The sequence below is a fragment of the Pseudochaenichthys georgianus genome, chromosome 5 (assembly GCF_902827115.2).
Source record: "Pseudochaenichthys georgianus chromosome 5, fPseGeo1.2, whole genome shotgun sequence".
In the NCBI taxonomy this organism is placed as follows: Eukaryota; Metazoa; Chordata; class Actinopteri; order Perciformes; family Channichthyidae; genus Pseudochaenichthys; species Pseudochaenichthys georgianus.
The window spans coordinates 30667505-30682093 of NC_047507.1; the positions used below are offsets into that span (position 1 = coordinate 30667505).

General features: G+C 39.9%; 1 protein-coding gene across 3 annotated transcripts in view; it reads left to right on the forward strand.

Annotated features, from left to right (window-relative positions):
- magi3b (membrane associated guanylate kinase, WW and PDZ domain containing 3b) overlaps positions 1–14575 on the forward strand; it is a 193281-nt gene extending 178706 nt beyond the window's left edge. For 2 of the 3 annotated variants that reach the window (XM_034083232.1, XM_034083233.1), the window contains 10 exons: positions 462–627; positions 706–800; positions 1731–1938; positions 2425–2607; positions 3798–3983; positions 4442–4538; positions 5402–5507; positions 7732–7869; positions 10145–10283; positions 11356–14575. In XM_034083232.1, coding sequence (XP_033939123.1) covers positions 462–627; positions 706–800; positions 1731–1938; positions 2425–2607; positions 3798–3983; positions 4442–4538; positions 5402–5507; positions 7732–7869; positions 10145–10283; positions 11356–12434 — 2397 coding nt within the window. In that variant the 3' untranslated portion in view covers positions 12435–14575. Of the gene's footprint in view, positions 1–461; positions 628–705; positions 801–1730; positions 1939–2424; positions 2608–3797; positions 3984–4441; positions 4539–5401; positions 5508–7731; positions 7870–10144; positions 10284–11143; positions 11234–11355 lie in introns of all 3 variants that reach the window. The other variant, XM_034083234.1, reaches the window with a different exon arrangement.
- Positions 14576–14589: the final 14 nt, after the last annotated feature.

The following is a 14589-nucleotide window of genomic DNA, read 5'->3' on the forward strand; positions in this document are numbered from 1 at the left end:
CCTTTCAGTATTCGTATTCTTAGGGCTATTGTCAGGGGATTGCAATGGTAATGAAGCATGGATGAGCCTCTTTAGATATGGCGGTATTATTACCACAGTTTCAGATAAAGAAATTGCCCTTCCGGCCTGAATGGGGTCCACGAGGAAAATCTTTAGTTTTCCCATGGATTTTTAATTGCATTAAAATCTCACTGCTAAGCCGTCATCACAATTGTAGGAATACAAAGTGAAAGGAAAAACGAGTGGAAGTCAAGTGACCTTTATTTCTCTTGGTAATCTATCAGTATCAGATGCTCAGCCCCTTGTCTGGGATAATGAGCTGTTGAGACTACCAATACAAAGTGTGATGTCCTTTATTGGTGGATACAAAGGGTGTGTGATCTAATACACTTCTAAAATGAATGTGTCCAAAAATAACAATGCTGAAAGCAACGTGTAGTATTGATGGTGTGTATTTTCAGAGGCAGGAAATGACGGCCAGTACTGAGACTCTGGACTGCCTCACAGACTCAGCCCCCCAGGCACTGCCTTACCACTCCAACACGAGCACCCTGCGCTCCATCGACTCCCCCAAACGAGAGGCCACGGAGATGTACCTGAAGTCCAAAGCCCTGCTGGAGAGCAGACGTAAGTGAAGACAAACACAGCTTGAATGGTTCTCAGAAGTACTTTTTGAACCTGAAACTGTGATACCTCTGTCCACAGAGCCTCACACCAAAGACATAGACGTTTTTCTCAAGAGAGACATTGAAACCGGCTTTGGCTTCCGTGTTCTGGGAGGAGAAGGTCCACAACAGCCAGTAAGTATATATGACAAATACATAAGTTTGTTTTAACTATTTTGATTTCTATTATGGAAAGATTACTTTATAAGGAAAGGGACATCCCAATGTATTTGATTTGAAGTGCCTTTTGTCATGGGGGTAGAACTTCAGGACCCAAAGGCAGTATGAAAGAGAGGAAGAAGGTATAAAACAAAAAGGTTCAAGGTTCTTTATTGTCAAACTAACATAGCTACAGAGTAATTATGTCGTTGAAAATCTTAGGTCACACAAAAAGCAAGCTTTCTTAAATGAAAGCTGACACAAAAAATAAGGAACAAGCTGGGAAGACTATGAGAACACTAGGACAGACGAGGAAATCCAGAATAATATGGAGACAGAAAACCAAGTGCGACTGACCGAGCAACACCAGGGAAAAATAGATGACCAACTGACAATGAAGACACTAGGGAAGCTGGGCATATACACACAGCACGAAGCACAAAGACACAACACAGCTGGGGAAGGCATGGTAAACTCAAGAGGTTGCATGTGAAAATAAATTGACAATCCAACAGGTGGGAAAACACAGAGACAGGAACTAAAACAAGACCAAAGTAAAACATATATTTAAAAAAAACAGGAAACAAAATAGCAGCAGGAACATGACAGACTATAATGACATAGTTCACCATTGGCTTTGGTAAACCTTTGAAATTAACTTATGTGCCATTTCTGTGATGTAATACTTTCACACTAACACACACAGTAACAGTTGACAGTGTCAGTGTGGTACTATGGAAACATAGAATACTGAGAGTAACTATTTTTCTTGTGGCGGTTTTAGATGTGTAAATAACACGTTGTGTAGTCAAAGATTGCACTTTTTCACAACTTCTGCACCTTAATGATTAATAAATGATATTTTTCCTCGAAGGCCAGTTCTTCCTCATGCTAACCCTCCATCAGAATGTGTTTCCCCAGGTGTACATCGGGGCCATTGTGCCCAACGGAGCAGCAGAGAAGGATGGCCGCCTGAGAGCGGGAGACGAGCTCATTGGCATCGATGGTGTGATGGTGAAAGGTCGTTCGCACAAGCAGGTGCTGGATCTGATGACCAACGCTGCCCGCAACGGTCAAGTTATGTTGACTATCCGCAGGAAGGTCATATACAGAGGTGGGTAACAAGTAGAACAACACCTGACAACACTGTTATATTTAGATCATGATAAATGTGTTGCTCTTAACACCACGCTGGACAAATCCTCTGGCTCACTTTATATTTTGACAGTGACAACATTGCTTAGTGGTTAAAATAAAGATGTATGTTTTAAAAAAAGATAATTATCCAGAAGTTGTCTTTAGCAATAAATGGGTATAGCTGGTCCAAGATGAAGCTGTTTGAGCACTGGTCATGCTGTTTTATCTAAAGTAATATCACAGCTTTAATTTTAGATTCAATATTGTCTTTGGTAGTTATTGGCAACCAGCTTCAACATCCACACTCTGTAAATTACACCGCCGCACTTTCAAGACACCACTTTTATCTGCATATTTATTGTACATGAGCACACAATAAACTCCAGTCGGTTCTACCCTCAGGAATGCAGGCAAATACAAAGTTGCACAAAACACAAATAACATCTGTATCCTTTTATTTCAGATGTGAACGATGAAGAGGCTCTGGAAATGGCTCCAGTGCTGGTGAACGGTTCTCCGAAACTACCTCACCTGCCAATGCCCTGCGATCTGGACCACGAGTCTTTTGACATCACACTCCACCGCAAAGAATCTGAGGGCTTTGGCTTCGTCATCCTCACCTCCAAGAGCAAACCGCCCCATGGAGGTGAGTGTTTAGATTCTCGGTTAGGGGCGGTGGTGGCGAAGTCGATAGGGACTTGGCTTGGCAACTGGAAGGTCACCAGTTCAAGGCCCGGCAAGACCAAGTGCTACCGAGGTGTCCCTGAGCAAGGCACCGTTCCCCACACTGCTCCCTGGGTGCCGTTCAAAATGGCAGCACACTGCTCCTAACACTAGGATGGGTCAAATGCAGAGAAACAATTTCCCCACGAGGGATTAATAAAAGTCCATCTCTTAAATCCTGCACCAATCATTTACAATATACGTTTTAGGCTTATATTTGGTGGAGATGTAAAAAAATAAAAAAGCAGTTCAAAGGTTTGTTATCCCTCTGGAAATTGCTACTACTGCAAAATGGATGATCCCACAGTATTTGTATCATGATATAATCCTTATATAGTCCAGTGGTATCAAAGACAATAGGAGAAAAACATATTGATCTCTGGTTTTCTGATGTTATTGCAAAATATATTGTATTTTCATTTGTAGCAGAGAAGGAGGATCTCTAGGATGTATATAAGCTGCTGTATATTTAATGGTAGTGCCTAACGCATAAAACAATCCATGATTCGCTCATCTTCCATAGGTGATACATACTGATGTAAAAAATGTGTACACCAAGTCAATTGGGACTTAAATGAATAATAGAACAAACTAAATGATCTTGATTATCTTTGCTTTATTATATAATTCAGATTAGATGTTGTTCTAGCTCACATAGACATTGCTATGCCATATTACATAAAGTAACCAGTTATTCACTGGATAGAGTGTATCCCACATCATACATAATCATATATAACCACATATATCTGCGGTAGGAAAAACAATTTTCTATGTGTTACCCTTAGCCCAGAAGCGAGTCCATTCTTGGTTGGAGTCAGGAATATTTAGCTTCCTCAAAAAGCCAAGTGTGACGGACTCTTTGAAAATACCAAATATGTGACAATGAACACAAAATAAATATATTCATGTCTGATAAAAACATTTCCTCAACTAACACTCTCATTCATTGAACAATTCAAGACCTCAACCAGATTTAAACAAACCAAAGCAGTTTTGCTTTGACAATAGAAACTCCCATTATATTGGTTTTCTAGACATATTTTCTTTGTTCACAATATCTGCTACATGTACGTGGTAATGTGTCATTTCTCTTCATATTTACCATTTCAGTCATTCCACACAAAATCGGCCGAATCATTGATGGCAGTCCCACGGATCGCTGCGGCCTGCTGCACGTCGGAGATCGTATCTCAGCGGTCAACGGGCGCTCCATCATCGAGCTCTCTCACAACGACATTGTGCTGCTCATCAAGGAGGCCGGCAACGTGGTCACCCTCACTGTGGTTCCTGAGGATGGTGGGTATCTCTGGGTGCACATGTCTGCAGGACTATGTTGGTATTGTCATCAATTTGGTTCATGTTTTGACTTTATTGTCGGCAACAGGGAAATTAGTTTTGAAGGCATTTAATCAAAGCTATCAAACTAGTTAGAGGATATTAATAGTTTACTGTCAGATTTAGTTCTAATGGAGGTATTCAAAAATTGATTAAAAAAAACCCTATTCATCTGAAAATGTTAGATTAATGAAAAAGAAACCTTGGTCATTCAATCTTAATGTAATACTAACACATTGAGTAAGACAGCTACGTCTGATGATGATGCTTTTTTTGAATGCTGCATCTTCTTGTTGTTGACCATATTCGAAAGTATTGTTTCTTCCTTTTAAAATTACAATAAAAAAAGTAATAGACATTTGTATTATATATTCTTTTTCACATTGATTTCTTTAACTTGAAAACAAATTTTTTTATAGAATACAAGGGCCCTCCATCTGGAGCGAGTTCAGCTAAGCAGAGTCCAGCTCTTCAGCACAGAACCCTGGGTCAAAGGTCAGCACTACAGGATGAACGGTAACAATCTCACTCAAAATAAAAGCATACAAGAAAAGGGAAATACAAAGCTTTCAGTCCCCGGGAATAAAGGGCCTTTGAAACTTTCAAAACATCTCTTGCATATTAACCCAACCCTACATAATTACGCTCAAACTACAATAACCCCCTTGTGCATTGCTCTCCCAGGAATGAAGCTTGTCTTGTTTTTCGTCAGTTTTCCATCTCTGCTTTAAAATGAAAAATGTGCTCAAGCAACAAAAGACACCATCACTAAACATTCGTGTATTTCTCTCCACATTGTAATGGCCAACAATAAACACAACAAGAACCCCCCATAAGATTAAAAGTAAATCCCGTTATGGCTTTGGTAATATTAATACAATGATATAGCTAGCTGCCCTTATAAACCATAAAACACCCTCTGTAATTACACTCAACATGAAATGATATGTGGAAGAGGGAGGGGTGCCCTCAGAGCAAACAACTAGCGAATATTCCTCTAAAAAAAAAAGCAGCTGAATAAACACAAACGTGTGGAATACAATAAAGAGGCCCTATTATGCTTTTGGGGGTTTTCCCTTTCCTGTAGTGTGTTCTATACAGTAGGTTGTTTATTACATAGTGACAAGGCTCTGGTTTCAGACAGAGGGTGAAAAGAGGTGCTGCAACACAGGCAGTATGAGAAATATGAAGAGCTTTTTGAGCATTAAAGCAAGTAAACATGTCACAGTACACAAAATACAATGTGAACCTGAAAATCTGCATAATAGTGCCTCTTAAAAATCCAGGATTTTAGATTTGCATAATGGATTTTTGTGTTCGTGGCCTTTAGCAAGATTTGTACAGCATGTGTTACTGAGGAAATATCTGTTGTGTTTTAGTTATAACCTGGACCTGGAAGAGAAAAGGGAGGCTGTCAACTGGTCTGACCACAAAACTCTTCCACTGAGTGAGCAGGGAACGATGTGTGTGACGGGACCCAATCAGGTAAGAGTGTCTCTCCTATTTCTTCTACTATATGTTTAAACTTTATCTTTTTCTTACAATAAAGCATGATGTTCCCAACACATACTGTAAAGCCCTGACCTCCTTTTTGTTTCAACACATTGCCCAGATACATTGCATTGAGTTACATTGACTTCATGGATTCTGCATTCATTAGGTGTGAATAGCTATTTCTCTTGCTTTTATCATTTATAACTTTCATACTTTCTATTCCTGTCTTCCCATTCAATGAATCTCACACTATTTTGTAACCCTTATTCATTCAGGCGACAAGGCCAGTACATCGTTCATATAGTCTCTGTATTAAAGAGTGCCTGACATCACAGCTAAAGTGGAGAGCTGCTGTTGAATATTATCTAAACATGATATTGAAGTGTGTCTTATACCAAGAATTGTCACTCTTGATACATAATGTTAGCTCCCAAAGTGTATGGCCATGCTCACAATGTAGCGAGAAGAAGTGTCAGGGTTGCCCAGAAGTTGGCACTTTGACTCTCTTGGAAACTAAGGCCAGAGATTTCAGGAGTGAAGCAGTTATTCAACATGCTCCCAATCTCACAATGTTGCACCACTGACAAGAAGTCTACACATTATTGGCGCAGTCCTTTCTCTCTTCTAATATTTTTTGCTGATTAGATAATGGATTTTTGAGCACAAAGCAGTCATCGGAAAGTTATGCTTTACATAATTTTGATTAAATGACTGCTCGACCTAGGACTCATTTAGCAGTTACAATCACCATGGCAAACAGTGGATGCAACAGCAGACACATGGTACTTATTCACACTTACGTAACCTCAGAAAGCTCACAATATGCCACATATTTCATACATTAACACTAGAACCGCCAATGGGTACATTTTACCTGCAGCTGTTTCTTGATTGTATGTCAACTAAATATTCAAGTCTCCCAGTCTGTGACTTTTCCTGAAAGTGTGTTATGTAGCACCCTCTGTTGTTAAAAATTGTCAATATGAAGTCAGAGTGAAAAAATTGCCAAAAATATTGCCATTTATACCCATCAGCACCAGCGGGTAATATTTACCTTATAGAAAATGCAGTGATTTTCGCGCTATTGACTTGCGTAAACATAAACATGACGTGTTGCTATAGCAACACCTGTTGTTTACTGCGGTTCCTTATAGATAGAGATATAGATAGATGGATGGATAGATGGATAGATGGATAGATAGATGGATAGATGGATAGATGGATGGATAGATGGATAGATGGATAGATGGATAGATGGATAGATGGATAGATGGATGGATAGATGGATAGATGGATGGATAGATGGATAGATAGATGGATAGATAGATAGATGGATAGATGGATAGATGGATAGATGGATAGATGGATGGATAGATGGATAGATGGATAGATGGATAGATGGATAGATGGATAGATGGATAGATGGATGGATAGATGGATAGATGGATGGATAGATGGATAGATAGATGGATAGATAGATAGATGGATAGATGGATAGATGGATAGATGGATAGATGGATAGATGGATGGATAGATAGATAGATAGTTATAGATCGATAGATCGATAGATAGTTATAGATCGAGAGATAGAGACACTTTGCACATAACTCAGGTTAGCGATATTTCATGCATCATGCCATCTGCATAAATATATAATATGAAAGCTGAGAGTCCACAGATTCTATTGGAATAAGTTTCAACACTGTGCGATCAAAACTCACTGTTAACCCTGTGTTCTAGTATGATAAATAAAAGAACATTGTACCTTGAAAATCAATGCATTCTAATAGCGGGTACATTTTATCCGTTGGTTGTTTTAGGTATACAGCGACCCCTGGTGGTTCTAGTGTTAAGGGGCATTATTAAACATTTGTATTTCTTTATATTGCCTTCTCTTGTTATAGTTTCAAATGAAATGCCATTCAGAGAAGAGGAATCATTAATGACATCTCAAATCAATAGAACATGAAGGACGATTTGGCCTGAAAAGATACAAAAGAACAAAAAAAGGGCAATAATTAAACAAGAATGTTTTGCAATGACGTTTTCCATCTAAAGAAACTGCACCCTGAACGTGTTTTATCACAGGAAGTATTCATTAAGTATATGTGGTTTCATGGAAATGTTATGTGCATGAGTGTGTACATTGTATTGCATGTCTCTATCTGTCTCTATGTGAGTGTATTGATGACTTGTGTTGTGTTTAATGGCGCAGGGTTGCCTGACAGTGGAGTTGGAGAGGGGTCCCAGGGGCTTTGGCTTTAGCCTGCGGGGGGGAACAGAGTACAACATGGGCCTGTACATCCTGAGACTGGCTGAGGACGGAGCTGCTCAGCTGGACGGAAGGATCCATGTGAGTGCTTCTTATAATATAATAAATATATTTCCTTTATAATAATTCCTTATATCAACTCTGACCTATCAGGACTGGAATTGGTTTGTACTGCTGGAACAACCTGGAAGAATAATCATGCTGAGGGAGTTTAACGCTTCTTTAGGATGTCTATGAATGTTTTATGTCTTTATCTGGATATCATTTTATACTCAGTGTTGGGTGGAAAAAACAACATATTGCTAATTACGCTATTCTTAGACTCTTCACAGTGGAGGGGCTGACAGCATACGGAGTCCCCTCAGGGATGAGCTACAAGAAAGGCCATGGGGTCATTCTTTTCTCGCTCATTATCTCTGAGAGTTAATGAATCTGCTCGGAGTATTTCATCGAAATTCACCTATCAGTTTATGAGATATCTTGTGTGCATAGTTGAGCAACGGGAAAGCACATACAATGTTCTAAACTTAAAATTAAAGGTCAGACGGTCATAAAACTATTAAGATTCATTCTTTCTGGACAATGAATATTAATGTTAAGATGTCTTGCTGTGGGACAAAGTGTATGGCAGGCAGACTGAATGATCGACAGACAGGTATCACCATCCACAGAGACTTTATTAACAGGAAGCAAAAGAAACTGACATTTTGCTCCATTTCATATTGTTATACAGTTTGCTAAGCTATTATACTGAGCGTTACTTGGCTGAAATTAAATGTTGCACATTTACTCGTTTGTGAAGGAGAGCAGTAAAACAAATATTAGTTCTGTTGCAGTGTGTTGCACCAGAGATAAAACTAATGAATAAAGTCACAACAACTGCCAGTTACAGTGTTCAGGGTATAATGTTGTGGTGCTTTCAGCTAAGATGTGTTTAAACTAGTTTTCGCTTTCATTTAGCAAAGTAATTCAAGATCTCCAAGCTGCACAATAAGAGAGAGAGTGGGGAGATGGTCTTTAGGCCTCTATTTTAAGATTTGATTGGATTCTTTTCTTGCTTATTATAATAGATTTCTATCTTGTATTGTTTTCAAGCTGGTGTTTCCTTGAGTGCGTCTGTGTGTATTTCTCACCGAGGCTACGTATGATCATATGGGTAATGTGATATCTCACGGGAAGTTATTCTACATTGTGTGTGTGTTTACCTACGAATGTCTAGAAACATGTCAATCTGCGCTCTGGTTACAATAAGGGAAAACAAAAATGCTGGCTATGTTTAGGTTAAGAATGTGGCTTGCGGCTAAATCACACAAATATAAATCGGATTACTGTTACATTTAAAAAAATTGGGATAACTAACAATGTCAAAATGCATTTTGAAATACCGATCAATATATTACTGGTAGATGTAATGCCTAAAATGTTCTTTAGGTTTTCATTTAGACTACTTTCACTCTTTTCTTTTTTTAAATATATTTTAATGCAGTAAGTGGACACCTGATTTATTGAACAAAGATACTGTGTTTGCTTTTAATTCATGTGTTGAACTGTAAGATGTATTTATTTGCATTGTATTTGATATTGAGGTAATCTAAAAGTAATAGAAAGTAATCAGGTAACATTACTTTCATTTTTTTTTTTTTAAACTAGTAATTGTAACTGAATTAACTTTTAAAGGAACCCTCCCAACCCTGAAGACACAAATAAGTCATGTTTACTTTAACCTACGTCCTACTATTGTACTTCCTCGGTCACACATACTACAATACATTCAAGATATATGTTCTGGGATATACATAGTGCATTAGTTTCTCATGGTTTATCTATGAACAGTGTATGAGAGAGCCTGATGTATGACGCTGTCCATTTCCAGGAAAGTTCACACTGAGGGACCCTGTACTTTTTTCTGTCTGAAAGAGGTTCAGCCTAATAAAAATGCCCCCATGGCCATGAAGTAATCCCTCTGTTATTGCCAGGATGAGAGGGGAGACGGTGCAGTGAGGGAACAGATGAGAAGCTGCTGGCTGAAATCCATCTCAGGCTTGCCAAGCTGTGATCCGTGCATAACTTTGCCTAGCCAAGGGTGGAGACAAATGTCAACACTGATTAGATCCTAACAGGATGACATGTTTACACTGTTTATCACGAGGTATTTTGTCTCCAATAATAGGCGATACCTCCGGGGTATTACAAGGCTGTGTGCGCAATTTAGATACTTAGATATGTAGCGTGTTTGTGAAGGCATACCTCTTCTGTTTGTTTGAGTGAAAGTGGGAATGTATGCACAGCGGAGGAAACTAGGTTTCGATCAGATTTGTTTCTGTTTGGTAATTGCCTGTTCTGTTTTTACTGACAGGTTGGAGATGAGATAGTGGAGATTAACGGGGAGCCGGCACGCGGCATCTCTCACACCCGGGCTATCGAGCTGATCCAGGCTGGAGGAAGCAAAGTGGTGCTGCTGCTGAGACCAGGGGCGGGCCTGGCTCAGGACGGCAGTAAGTACTACACACACCATTAAATCAATGATGGTTATAGCATACCGAACAGAGACCAATTCACTGGGAGTTTACAAGTCAATACAGACTGCTCTCGGGCCTAGAAAGCTGTTGCTAGTTCGTCTTTGTTGGCGGAGTGAAGGATAGTAGGGGAACTTTAGTACTTAGTTGACCTAATTGCATTTACATATTTCATTTATATCTGGCATAAAATCCTTCATTTTCTCCAAGAGGTATTGTTGTTTTTTCTTTACAAACTCCTTAAAGGCATAGCTTGGGAAATACGTTTGTTTACTTTTTACAGAGAGCTATAAAGGACCTTGATATCATTGTCCTGTCTGTCTGTCAAAGTTAAAGGGGCCATAATATGCTTTTTTGGGGTTTTCCCTTTCCTGTAATATAAATATGTGTGATATATATGTTTTTGTCCATGTAAATGCTCTCCCACACAGTTAAGGCACAAAATACAAATATGAAACAAAAAATGAGCATAATAGGGCCCCTTTAAGACGAGAGCAAGTTGTCTATTAGCATAAAAACTAGCTTGCCTGGTTCCGTCCAAATGTAGAATGTTGCACGTTAGATTAACACAATTAAATTATGTTAACAACTAGATTGGATGTATCTACTAAATGTGTTTACGGGGAAGGACACAGTAGTTAAATACATGCTGAATGCATAAATACTCCTGACGTTTAGCCAATGATAATGATTCCATCCTTTTGTTTGTTTCCCGAGCCTATTTTGGAACACTGCCCGTATCGACATAAATGTTCTTTCTTTATTGACTTTTTTATTTATGCATTGAATCTCTAACCATTTGTTTTCTTTTGGCTCTTCTTCTCTTGCCCCTGATGCAGGTAGTACAGCTTCTTCTACTCTGTGCTACTACACTGAGCACCAACACTAACATCTTCACTGCTTTTACTGGCTGCTTCTCTTTTACCTTGGTAATTCTTGTCTCTTTTCCTTCTGTTAACCTTTCTTGCTACATTTCTTTTTGTGTGTGTGTATTCAAATTATTGTATGCCCTTAATGAGTCTTAATGTCAAATGTGTGCTTTTTTTCTCAGGTCAACATGATCAAAAAGTCATTTCACCTGCAAGCTCTCCCGGAGAGGTCTTTTTATCAGACGCATCACCCCTCTCCTTTCCATATCGCACCGGGGCTTCCAACTTTGTTTCCCCTCCCTTCTCCAGCAATCTGAAACATTCGCACAGCTGGAGCAGCATCTCCCCCCAAGGCCACAAGCCCCGCAGCAGGGGTTTGGACTCAGTGAAGGAGAGTGGTGAGAGGTCAGAGAAAGAGGCAGACAGGCTCTCTCCCGCCTCCCCTGAGCATATTAACTTCTACAGAAGGACCAGGCCCCCTAAGGACCCCAGAGAGCTAAGCAGCCCAAAGAACACAGGGGAGACATTTCCTAAAGCCAAAGAGCAGCATCAAGGTCCCAAAAAGACTGAGAGTCAGCCGAAGGAAGGAGCGCTGACTAGGAAAAGGATGTCTCAGACAAAAACACGATCCACAAGCCCTAGAAAGTCTCCTCCAGCTGCACAGCAAGCGGCTTCAACAGTGCAGCGTGCGGAACATCCACAAGGCGCCCAGAGAAGATTAAAAGGCTCCTCCAGCAGAGAGGGCTTGGATCATGAAAAGAGAAATGGCAAAGGGGGGACCATTGAGACCAGAACATACTCACAAAGACGAGAGATGGAAGGGAGAGGAGAAAGGATCGAGCCTGGCCATGAGCAAGAAAGTTTCATAAGAAGAGTGGGGGGAGAGTTTCAGCACCGCAGGACGTCTCATAAAGTCAGAGAAGGCGAGAAAGGTACATCTAAAGACTCGGGGCAGAGAGATGCTAATGGGAAATCCATGGAAGACAAGAATTCAAGTAAAGGAACCGTCAACAAAAGAGAATCACTGCTGCATTTTAAAGATTTGTGGAGTAGAAAAGGGTCCGTGGTCTCACCAAGAGAGGCAAAAGGAAGAGAAGACACATCCGCTCACTCCAAAGAAGTCAGCAGTAGGGAAGACTCTATAAACAGTTCTCCAGGGACCCCGCAGAGCCCAAAGGGACCCATTATCCCCGGCCCTTGGAAAGTGCCCAGCTCAGCCAGAATCCTCACCGAAGCAGAGGTCCTTCAAGACCCTTTGTGATAAATATTGAATCAACCAAACTTGAGAATATTTAAGAGTACCCTCAGCGGGTTGTTTTTCTGAGTTCTTCCATAAAACAGGGCGACATGGTGCCACTTTTATTACCTGCTGGTCCATGTTCCAGATGTTCTCTTTGGACTCTGTGACATAACGTGTTGGCATGTAGCACCTCCCCCTCTGCCTCGTCCGCTGCTTCAGCGTCTTTGATGTGAGACTTAAGCATGTGCGGCATGCTCGGGGCCTCACCAGACACGACATTTTGAAATGTGAATATGTGCCAATCCTGGGAGCCTCCTGTGGAACCATGACTACCAACAGCGCTTCACCCATTACAATGCAATGACCCATATGCAAAGAAAAGGAGATAGGCCCTAGCCTCTCGTCTGTAGTATACACCAAGTGTGACTGTCACCTCGGGTTTCATTTAGCTCTCGGTCTCATAGCGGGATATTTTGACTGTCTTTTTCTTAAATGTTTGCTCAATTGCATGCAGTCGGTCCTTCCGTTTGTTTTACTGCACGTGTTCTGCACATCACTGAGGATGATTTTCTTGTTTATAGTTCTCATTTACCACGCCAGGCACATTTCGAATACAATCCAGCAAGCATACACTTTACCGGGGACTCAAGACTGTTCTACGATTGCATACGTGACTCTCCTCCTTACGAACGGTATCATTTAAAAGACCAGAAACTTGTGGTTTGAGATCTTGTTTACCATGTGTATGATAAGCAACCAGTGTGTAATTTATTGAGATGATAGAATAATATGTGTATATGTAGCTGTAACCAAGCCATTCCACATTTTTGATATAGAATCCAGAGATTTGTCCCCTGTTATTTGAGCTTTCACCTCCGATGTATTTCAGTGCTAGGAATTACCATGGATCTCGTAGTTCATGAAATGTATAGGTAACGCGCAAACCGCTGTACCAAATGTTCGCAATCGCTCAAACGTGTCTCATTGTGAAATATTATATCTACATATATATTTGAATGTGTCATGTTTTGCAGATTCTAACTTAAATATATATTGAATTCCATTGCACTGCATCTGCCCTTGTAGCATATCAGAATGACCATGAGTTGTATCTAATCTGTGTTGTTGACTTGCGACCAATGCCATTTTATTCTTATCGGTAATATGTTTATTATTTTATAAAGCTATTTCATTTTTTTTAAAGACTCTCTCTTTAAGGCCAACATGTCAATTTATATTATAATGTGCAAGAGTCCCTAATGGTTTAACCTTTGCCCACTGAGAAAAGAAAAATGAGGGTTTTTAATGTATGTATTTGTCAATCCTGCTGTATAATGATCTGACAGGGAGGCTTGAAGGAAAATGGAGCCTCGAGGGTAATGTGTTGGCTTACTGAGATGCTGCTGCTGATGTAAAACTGGCATACAAAGATCACAACTTCCTATGTTTTTGAATGGTTGTTGAGCTGAAGAGATAAACAATTGGTTCCAACATGGGGTCAATGAAAATGAGAAGTAGTCGGATTACACTGTAAAGTCAGTCAGAGGAAAGGAAATGTACTCTCAGCACAACTGCTTATAAGATAAAGACATATTAGGACGAGCTCAGGGAACACAGAACAGTAGCAAACGTGTGATAAAGTCAATGTTGGTGAAATGGTGGTTAAGCTTTGTGCGTGACTGTGATAAGAGCCTGTGATTGTATAAGAGAGTTAGCTGTCAGGTTTAAAATGAGGACACATGAGAAAGTGGTAAGTTGTGTGCAATAGTAATAGTGGTTGGTTGAAATCCAACTAAGGGTTAGGTCCAGGCAGGTCACTGGTTAGTCAGATAATGCCCTTTTTATGATATGTCCCCTGCACTGTTGTTCTCCTACCTGCTTTGGTTTTCTTTATTTCATCTCTGTATCATACTGTGGCCTTGCATCGCTTCATTAGAAAAACAATCCTTGTGGTATCTTCTACATTCTGTAGGAACAGTAGATGTAAATGTTTGTACATTGTACAGCACCTTTATAAATACTTGCTGAGTGCTCTTTTAAGGGGGAAAAAAATAGAGGTATATTAAATCGCTCCATTATTTTTTTATGTATAAAAAAAAAAAGAGAACATATTTAAAAAATAATTGAAAAGGGTAGACTATGACCTTGACATGGTGTTCCGTTCATGCACTGAAAA